The sequence below is a fragment of the Poecilia latipinna genome, unplaced genomic scaffold, assembly GCF_001443285.1.
Source record: "Poecilia latipinna isolate Pla-1442-1.1 unplaced genomic scaffold, P_latipinna-1.0 Scaffold859, whole genome shotgun sequence".
Lineage (NCBI taxonomy): Eukaryota > Metazoa > Chordata > Actinopteri > Cyprinodontiformes > Poeciliidae > Poecilia > Poecilia latipinna.
The window spans coordinates 58,719-68,942 of record NW_015113475.1 but is presented as its reverse complement, the minus strand read 5'-3'; the positions used below and the strand labels follow the sequence as shown (position 1 = coordinate 68,942).

General features: G+C 38.6%; 2 protein-coding genes across 15 annotated transcripts in view; one reads left to right on the top strand and one right to left on the bottom strand.

Moving 5' to 3' along the window:
* Positions 1-17: 17 nt before the first annotated feature.
* On the bottom strand, positions 18-3,489 carry cenpl (centromere protein L). Its single transcript, XM_015048083.1, has 5 exons — positions 3,315-3,489; positions 2,076-2,238; positions 1,733-1,987; positions 1,079-1,651; positions 18-744 (listed from the first exon to the last, which is right to left on the bottom strand). The coding sequence occupies exons 1-5, from the start codon at positions 3,332-3,334 to the stop codon at positions 670-672; spliced, it is 1,086 nt and encodes a 361-aa protein (XP_014903569.1). The 5' UTR covers positions 3,335-3,489; the 3' UTR covers positions 18-669.
* A 2,381-nt stretch (positions 3,490-5,870) lies between these two features.
* The window catches only part of LOC106956946 (peripheral plasma membrane protein CASK-like), a 36,116-nt gene continuing 31,762 nt past the window's right edge, over positions 5,871-10,224 (top strand). For 5 of the 14 annotated variants that reach the window (XM_015048068.1, XM_015048066.1, XM_015048071.1 and 2 more), the window contains exon 1: positions 5,871-6,837. In XM_015048068.1, the coding sequence (XP_014903554.1) occupies positions 6,773-6,837 (65 nt within the window). In that variant the 5' untranslated portion in view covers positions 5,871-6,772. The remainder of the gene's footprint in view (positions 6,838-10,224) is intronic. The other 9 variants (XM_015048078.1, XM_015048076.1, XM_015048074.1 and 6 more) reach the window with 3 other exon arrangements.

Genomic DNA, 10,224 nt, shown 5'->3' with positions numbered 1-10,224 from the left:
TACACATTATTTCAAACTTCATTATCACACAACTATTATGATCTATAGAAAATACATTGAAATATCAAATACATGGCTCCTCTTCAGAGAGAGTTCAGTTCTAGTCAGAAGTTGAACTCAGCATAAATGCGTTTCATTTAAGGTTTGTAAGCTATTTTAACATGGTAAAATGATTTGAGTGTTATTTTAGAACATATGGACACACAACAGACGGAGAAACAAATGGGAGGATGGACGGACAAGATGAAGTGATGACAAAAAATGAAAAAACTGATTTAAACCTGAACACAAGAAATAAAGTTTGAAAATGTCGACTTTTTCCTACACTTATTTTTCTAAACAAGTCAAGTCTGTACATTTCACATTCTGTATAAAATGAAACAAAATCATTTTTGCTTTTATTCATATTAAGTCACAAATAAAGTAGAATATTCACTGTATTTACAAAAAGGTGCGAAACTGTGGGAGGTGTTTATCTGAAATACCGTTAAGGTTCAGCATCACTCGTCATAATTGTGAGCAAACTGAATTTCACTGATGGTGTGAGTCCAAAAAAATAAGAATGTCTGGGTTCACTTACATTTGTATTAAAGCAGAAACTAAAAAAAAACAACAAAAAAAAACAACTATAGTCTGTTTTTTTTTTTCGATAGCTGCTCAGTGTCACAGCTAGATGGGCATTTTCAGGAGGGCACATTCGGTGAGCAGGCTGAAGATGCTGATCAGATATCTGCTACTGGAAATCTGAAATAAAAGAAAAAAAGGAAAATATTTGCTTCAAATAGTGTAGCACACATACATTGCAAGTCAGGATGCCTGAAATTCAGCATCACCCCAAATTGGTCAATATAGTGGTGAAAAATAAGTACTGAACATGTCAATGTTTTTTCCTTTCTATAAAATTTTCACGAGGTGTAACAAGTCAGAAAATCCAGAACAAATAAAGGGAACAAATATTCCATTAATTAGCTGAGAAATGGGAGAGAAAGCCAAGAAAACAGTTGAACTCTATAATTTTTTAGAGAGAAAAATCCTGCTTTCAACCACTGCACATATACACACTATGTCAGTACAGTACCTTTATCTTGCCGTTGAGTTTGGCTGATCCCAGTGCAGAGGACACTTGGTTCAGTTCCCCAGCTGAAAGGTCCACCCTGAAGTGTCTGTAAAAGTGGCTCATGAGTCCCTGCATGAACCTCGTCACCTCCGAGAAGTCGATACACACTTCATCCTCTGCCCCCCTACTCTTCTCCGCCGAACTCTCCCTCGTGCTTCTCCACAGTTCCAGCGCGTCGTCAGAGTCGACCGTGTAAGTCACCTGTAGCGGTGGCACGACTGGGAGAGTCCAAATCATTTTCAACTTCTGGATGTTGGTTTCCATGTGGCAGTTGGTCCATAAGGCAGCAAGCCACTGCAGAGTGGTTTGGTTGATGTCCAGAGGGCCAAAGCAGCAGTCAAAGGTCCTCTGTAACCAAGACTTAACCAAAGAGGACAGGCCCTCGGCCCCTTTGCTGCAAAAGAGAGGTAGGCAGGTAAAATCCTTCGGAAGCGACTGAAGGTATTCGGGGTTACCGTTGATGCAGGACAACCACCCACTCCAAACAGTCTTCGGTGGATCTTCCTGCCTTGCAAACATTGGCTTTGACTGTACCTTTAAAAGAAAAAGAGACAAGATGACGAAATGCAACCGAAAACGGCTGGAAAACCTTCCACGTCCAAGTCCTGTCACTACCTGGATGAGGACAGTCTCAGGGTCATCGTTCGTCTCTGCCAGTCCCTGCAGCACGGAGAATGAGACTTTGAAGGTGTTCTGCAGCCCCCCCACCTCCACCGCCAGGCCCTGCTGCTTCTCTGCAGCAATGAACGCAGAGAGCTGCCGGGCATAGGTCTTCAGCTGGGTGTGTCTGAACTGGTAGAGAGGAGTGACGTACGACAGCTGCCACTCCGTTTTCACCAGCAACGCCAGGTGCTCTGGCTTCACTTTTTCCTTTGAAATCAATAAAACATGGTCATTATTCCATGACTTTCAAAACAAACAGAACCATCCAACGAAGTGAAAGCCAGATGCAACTCACAGTAATGTTTTGAGACCTTGGAGCTTTCCTGCAGATGTTCATTCTTCGTGCGGTCAGTGCCGGCGTCAGGCTGAGCCCCGATGCGACGCCGAAGCAGGTGCGGATTGACCGCCGGTAGCTCTGACTTTTGCTCCTCCTCTTTACAACACCACTGTGAGGAGTCCTGAAGAGCAAAAACAGATGCAGGATATTGCATTTTTTTCAGAACACAGACTTTACAGACAGATAAAACATCTTGCTTATTCACACTTTGGGTTGCAAGATGTTCTTTGTGCACACTTGAATTCTTGTAATTACTTTGGAAGTCAACAAGCTTGTGGCTTAATGCTGACAACTGCTCTTGGCAAATTAGGTAGATCATAGATCATAATGCGTGTGGGGGGGGGGGCAGAGCAAGTAAATTTAATTTAATTTAATTAAGACAATTTACCAGTTTTCCACTAAATTTAAGGTCCATTCCAGCCATTCCACCCTAAGACTATGTGTGATTACTTTGCCTCTGAACAATTTGTCATTCCCAACTGATTAAAGGCCTAGTAGTATATTAAAATTCTACATTTTAATAAATGTTTGCATTACTTTGCATTTATCCAAAAGATAATTTTAATGAGTATAACTGCCCTTTAACAGGAAATTTAAGTCTGATATAATGCCACAGCATAAAGATGTGAGTGTCTTTTTTTACAGTGGATGTTATTATATGGTTTAACTATACATTGACCCTATATTATCTCGACTTTTTTAGAATTTGGCAAAGCCACAATAAAAACTTATGCACAAACTGCATTAAATAAACGCGCATGTTGACAGCTATGCCAACAGTGAATAGATGAAAACGTCTGACAACCACTGTCTGTAGAAATCATAGCTCTTCCAGAGTCTTATCGGAAAATTGTGTTATAAACATTTGAGGAAGAAAAGTCGAAGTTAAAATGATTCTGCTATGACATAAAATATTGTTACCCAAAGCAAATGAAAGCGAGAATAAAGTGATGTGAAAACTCAATCTGTTGTCGTACTCTGTTGGACTTAAATGATATTGTCATTGGAGATTAATAAAATACACCCAAAACATTCAAAATAGCACCTTAAGCAAAATAAGTGGTGAGCTATTAAGCTAGCTGAACGCCCCCTGTGGAAGGAGTCCCACAGAGAAAGCTGAAAAAACCGACAGGTTTAATGTCGTTTGCTAAATTAGCACCACCAGTAAAAAGTGCAGAGGTTATTGAAAAACTGTACCTTTCACGAGACCCCTCCATGCTCTATTTACCGACCAAAGCTCAGAGGAAAATAACAAACAGTAACAAAAACCGGAAACTAATCTTCTTTTTCTTCTTCTTTTTGTAAGGCGGTTGGCAAGCAACGCATTGACGTGCACCGGAAACTAATTTTGAACAACGCGCGGTCTTCTTCTTCTACTTCTTCGTCTTCCAGCATTCCACCGGTTCGCATTCAAGTTACCGGCGTTTTACTGCCATCTACTGCTCAGTCGGTACGAGTACGTTCGCAATGCTATTCAAAATCACGACTTCCCCTTTAACTTCTTACATTGTCACATTACAATAAAAGTAGGTAGAATAGAAAATCAGCAAGATGTGCTCATGTAAGGGCAGCACTACTTCAACATATTTTTAAACTAAGTAAAAGTAAAAAGTGAGCTGTCCAAAAAACTAAAACTGAAATAAAAAAAAATTCATGCATATAATGTGACAAAAAGGTGAAAAGGTGAATATTTAGGCATTGAATCTTCACAGCTAGAATTTATTGAAACAGTTGACCAAAAAGATCATCTGCTTCCTGCAAGAAAAACATTAAATGTCGAGGTGCAAGTACTTGTATTCCTTTAAGTTTATTTTAATCTAGGGGCTCTCCATCTTTGCGCCTGTATGTGAATTGAAGTGTGTGCATATTTTATAGCTCCCTTTCACACGAAACCATGTTACCATAGAAACAGGGCTCTTTTCTTTTTCCCCTCCTGTGCCTGTTCCCATTCTTCATCTTCTTTAGACTTTATTTTGATTCTCATCCATCTGTTTTGGCTGCACTTTTTGTTTCTAGTCCCACATGTGCACTGTTCATGTGTTTGTGTATTTCTATGTTTTCTGACTGACTGAGCATTGAATGGAGGGATATTGAGCAGCAGACAGCATGATGACCACATCAACAGCCAATCAAATGGTTTGTACAAGCTGGTGGGTTCAACCAATGGAGGAAGCCTGAGGAGGATGTGTGAGGAGGGTTGCAGCACTATGGAAACTGCAGAACATACTCCAAATACACAGCACCATCTAGTGGCAAGCAATGTCCTTGTTCATTCCCATCTGTGTCTCTCCGAACAATAAAGAGCAAGACAAATAGAGCTGTTTTGATGATCCCCAGTACTTTTAGGAAATATCCTGCGGACTTATGACACAAAAAATGTACGTCATGGAAGGTTTCTTGGAGTTACATTTAGAGTAAAACTATAAGTACTTAAGAAAAGAAACACTACACAGTTAAGTATTTGTATAGACATTTTAGGAACAAGACAGTTGAAAGTGCTTTAAATTATATATAAAAAAAATCATACAATCATCAATTATGAAACAAGCAACAATCATTTCATTTTGTCAAATGCCATAATCAAAATAATCAAACAAGTACACATCAAATATGTTAATCAATGTAGAGCGTGAAAAAAAAATCCAGTTTCTTTCCCCAATAACTAATTGCAGAATGGATCCACCTGCTTGTCCACTGTCTTGTTTTTTGCAAGTAAAGAACCTATAAAAATATCTGACGTAAATTTACAAGAAAAAGTTGTATTTATACTTTCATAAGGGTAAACAAACATTCCCATGAGTCTTATTCACTGCATGCTTTGCAAAAAGGCCCGAAAAACAATCCAGCATCTCGTATCGGGGTGTAAGAATAAGGAATAAATGGAATGCTTTAACCAAGTATTGTGTACAGAAAAAAAATATGTGGAGAATATTCACTGGAGACCCCTAAAGTCCTGTTGGAATTATTGTTTTTTTTTTTTAATTAATTTTAATAAAATTTTTAAATTAATTTTAATACATTTGCAAAACACTCCACAAAATTTATATATATATGCATTTATTATACATATACATTTATTATATATTATAATTCTTATAAAGTGGTATTTGCATGTAGAATTTTGAGAAAAGAGACATGTTGGGGGGAATGAATAACTGATTTTAATCCTTAAGGAAATTTGTGGGTATGTTTTCTCTCTCATTATCATGGCAAATAGAAATAATTTAGGTAATTCTGACTTAAAACAAGAGAAATTTGCTCTCTTTTAACTTCAGCCAGTGAAGGGGAAAAAAAGGTGCATGTCTTTTTATTCAGAGTATGTACACTTCTGGTTTCAACTATATGCATGCTAATGGCAGCAACAAATACTTTTATTTTACTTAATTGTAGACCCCTCCTGCAGAACATGTCAGGTTACATAGAGATATCCGTGACACTGATTGGGCCCACTACGTTTTGAGGCATGTCCCTGATGACCCATGGGAATTCGGGAATCACTGACATTTCTGCTTATACCTCATTTTTGTCCAAGTGCAGACAATATCCGTTTAATTATTCAGCAAGTAGCCATAATGTGTGAAAATCGCTATGATTGACAGAAAATATAATTACGACCGTAACAGGGAGTCTGTTAAAATGATGGTGATAAGAAGGGGAAAGGCTGACGTAAGGTGATGAGATTTTGCTGGTTGACGCCTGCGCGGGATACACTGACTGGAACCATTGGAGAGATTAGCAAGAAACTGTGAATGTAGTGCGCCACAACAGGACGCCATATTGGCTCAACTTAGGCTAAAAAAACGTGTGCGGGCCTTTTTTTTCCTTCGTGGCCATTTTGGCTCTGGAAAGACCACTTGTCTGGTCGACAGAGGGAGGAGTCTGGCATTTCTGGAAGTCGGAAAAAAAACAGCCAGGCAAACCCAGTCAGCATCTTAGGAAGCGTAAAACCCGAGAGCAACGAGTGGGTTTTTTTCACGGTACAATTTTAATATTCTCCAGCACAAGCGGTCTATGCAACAGAGAAGACTGTGGACATGGTCGGGAAGGGCTTCAATTTGGGCTCGGGAAGCTGAAGCACACTGCAGCCCGAGCTCATAGCGTTTTTTCGGTGGGGATAAGCCATCTGTGATACACCAACCGGTGATTCTGTCGACTGCTAGCTCGCGTTAACCTAGCTTGCTAACCCCTTCTCGAGAGTCCCGTTAGCTTGCGGCGAAAGGCAGCATCTTGGGTCGGAGCACGGGACGTGTCTGTGGATGCTGGTGCGGTTGCAATAATCTCCGCCAGTGGGGTACACACCCGAGGCAATGCTAAAAGGGGTGTTTTTCTTCCAACGAGCGAGGAAATCTCCACGCCCTGGGGTCTCGTCTGTGGTTACGGCTTAGCCAGCCCACCAGGAGCGGAGCTCGGGAGAAGGTGGGGCCGAACACTGACAGCCTGGGTCGCCAGCTAAATGCGGCTAACCGGCTAATTCGGTTTATTTTAGAGGCCATTTGTGTTCTCGTTTATTTTTGTTTTTTAGGTGTTTAAGTTAGCAGCTGCGTGTTTTCCCGACACAGCAGTAACCTCACTTGACAAAGAAATTAAGCTGACATTGATTACTTCCAAACCCCGGTGGGTGGGATTTCTTCTGGAGAGCATCCCAGCTTACCTAGATGACCATGGCGGACGACGACGTGCTGTTCGAGGATGTGTACGAGCTTTGCGAGGTGATCGGCAAGTGAGTATTTTCATGTTCAGATAGATTGCAGTCATATTGACATGTTCACCACATCTGTTTGAAACATGCTTATGTCTTGGCGCACAGGTATTCTAGGCGAAAGGTTAATTGGACGGGTAGGGTTGGATTTATACCATCCTCACTGGTTTTAAAGCTACCACACAAGAGTGTATTTTCTTTGCCATTAATTGACACGCTGACGGTGTAAACACTATGAGAAGCAAAAATTCAAAGTTTGTGTAAAGCACACATATAAAAACTTTCTATTTCTGCTCTATGCATATTTGGGTCAATGACATCACAAGAGGCACATACTTTAGAATAGGAAAGAGTGAGCGGGTGCTTCTGCTAAGCCTTGTGTAATTTTTTTTTTTACTATATTCTGCTTGGATCAGCATAAATTATTTACTAATACAGTGGCACTGCATACAGTTTGAGTTACAACTACTTTAGCTTACCCAAGCAACTTTTTTTCTCCATCTTCCCTATTGTGTTGACCATATGTTTATATATATATATATATATATATATATAAGTTTGACTCAAAATCATAGCAACTCTTTCTTTTGTTGCAAAAAATATTAGCTGCAAAAGACTAGTATCTTGATTCGCAAACAATTCCTGCTTGTTTTACAGTTGACAAACGTTGTTCAAAGTGGGTTCGATTGATTTTACAGGAAAGTCTGTCTAGTAGTTTAAAGATGAATGCACACACAAAGGCCAAGGGGTGAATAATGTTCCATGCAGGAAGAGGAGTTTACAAGCCTAAATTGGATCATTAGTCTGATAAGATCTTGACTTGCTGGTTCATCCTCTGCAGTATGTGTTTTTCTATTTTTGCTTGCACCCTGTTGCCATTTATTGCTTTTAATGAGGTACACACACTTTTTTTTTCTTTGTAAGTTTACACATGAAGTACAACTAACAGGTTACCTTTTTCAATTTTCTGAGCCATAAGCAGCCTTTTGTGCATTTCTCCACGCAGTCTTGAATAACCCTGAACAGACAAGCCCTTAAATTAGCAGTTTTCTGTCTGTATGGCGAGTAAAGTAATACGAAACTGTCTCTCCTCTAGTCGCTGCTCACTGCTGGTCAGATGGCTGAAAGAAGCCAGCTATGCTTTCCCTCTCAATTACATGAAATGCAAATTTTGCTGCTTGGAAATATTTCCAGCACCTCTGGAAATAGGCAGAACCCAAGAAGATAGTAATTAGTGGTGACTGATTAATCTTCTATTATTAGCTTGCTATGCTTGATACTTGCTAAATTATTCGGTGCAGTAAGCACTGGAAAAGTAACTCTAAATTTAGTTGATAAAATAACGAATAATTGCAACGCTAAAAAAATTGTAGTCATTTGTTTTAAATGTTTTACATTAAAACAAGACACTCAATCATGTTCTACATTTTTGTTCTAAATTTTGATTAACTTATGTTGAAATTATGTTTTTTTTTGTTTTTTTTTTTTGCTTATCTCATAGTCTGAGCTGCATTCCTCAAGAGCCAGAGTCCTGCAACTTTTACATGTCTCTCTGCTTCAGCACACCTAGCTCCAATATTAACTCATTAGCAGAGCTCTGTAGAGCCTGACTGCCTGCTCGTGAGGCAGTGTAGCCGTTTAATTCAAGCTTGTATGACAAGGGATACATCTAAAGGATGCAGGTCTCTGGCCCTCCAGGAATGCAGATTGTGACCATTGACGTAGAGATTTCAAGTTACGCCTTTTTTTTTTTTTTTTACAACCTGAAAATTGCATCATTCCCCCGCAAAAGAGAAACCAAAAAGTTTAAAATTGATTTCATGCTTTTTATGTAAGGAAAATATCAGTTTTTCCAGCTTTATTCCCGATGACCAATTGCTGAATTCGTCCACCAGCACCCTGTTTTTGCAGGTCAAAGACTCTGTAAAAAACATCTAATGTAAATTGACAATAAATTCTTTTATTTATGGTTTAATAAGGGTAAAATATGGATTGAGAACATTTATTGTCGAGGCTAAATAACTAGATCTTCCAGGACTCTTTTTATTGATAATGTGGCACAAGAGGAGATGAGCCACTACTTTTCTGGGTCATTTGAGAAGATAATAACCTCTGCATTTGGTGCACCAAATCAGAACTTTATACTGCACTGTATAAAACCATAAACTGCATTACATTATTGTTTTTTGTCCACAGGGGTAAGGGAATGAGCTTATTATTTCTGACAAGAGGCTAAAAACCTTTAACTTTCTCTGTAAGTTAGAAAAAAATGCATCTAACTCTCCTAATCTCAACATGAAAATAACACAGAATGAACGAAACAAGAGAAATATCAATCACATTTGTTCTTCTGAAGGACAGATGGTGACCTTGCTTTTAAACGTCATACACGTTGCTCTTAGAATCCCAAACAAAAGAATGATGCGTTTTAAAAGATGCGACTTAATTTAGAGTTTTTAGTGTTGAATTTGTCAGCAGAAAGGAGAAACAGGAATGGAGGCAGCCTTTAATAAAAGAGGTTAAGGGTACTGAAACCGGAAATGAATGTTTTTCTTCCGTTTCCTCCTGCAAGCATCGAGGGGTTCGGAAACTTCTCGCTCTAGATTTGAGGGCCATGAAAAGGTTATCAAAAAGACAAACCTGCACTTTTCTAAACTGGATCCAAAGACTTCATCTTATATTGAATGTTTGAAATTAGTCAAACTAGTCTCATCACTTTTATTAAATGCTAACCAGGGATGCAACAAACAGTTATGTTTATAATCAGTTATTCTGTCAATTAATTGATTTATCAAAAAAAGGCACATTTTAGAGATTTTTCATTTGATCACTTAAGGTTGTTTTTTTTTTTTTACAATACATAAATTAAAAGATGCATATGAACAAATAATTCCATTTTAAATAAGAACATTTTATTGCTTGAAATGCAATAACAGCATTTCGTGTGTGTATTTTATTTTATATTATTTTTTATGGAATTTGAACTAAGTGATGAGGAGTTCTGGGTAGAACATATTTGCAAAGAACTTTAAAAAAAATTGAAATCCAAATGTGTGTGTGTATTTTTATACAGTTTTGGCTTAATTACTGCGATTTATTATTTCAGCAAATTGCCTTTTTTCTGGGTCTGAATGCTTCAGTTGCTGATTAATCGATAACTAAATTAGTTGACAGTTATTTTGACAATCGATTAATCGTTTCAGCTTAAATGCTAAGATCTCAATATCCTGGCAGTAGACACAATATTCCATGGCAACACGTCCTAGCACTGCTAATCCAGCTCAGCTGCTTTTGCCACTGTGTGGTTAGAAAGTCACATAGAGACGTTTGAGTCTCTGTTGTCTCACCTTCCTGTTTATTTGATTGTTAGACTCTCGTGTGATGCTTTCAGTTTCTTATGCATCTCTA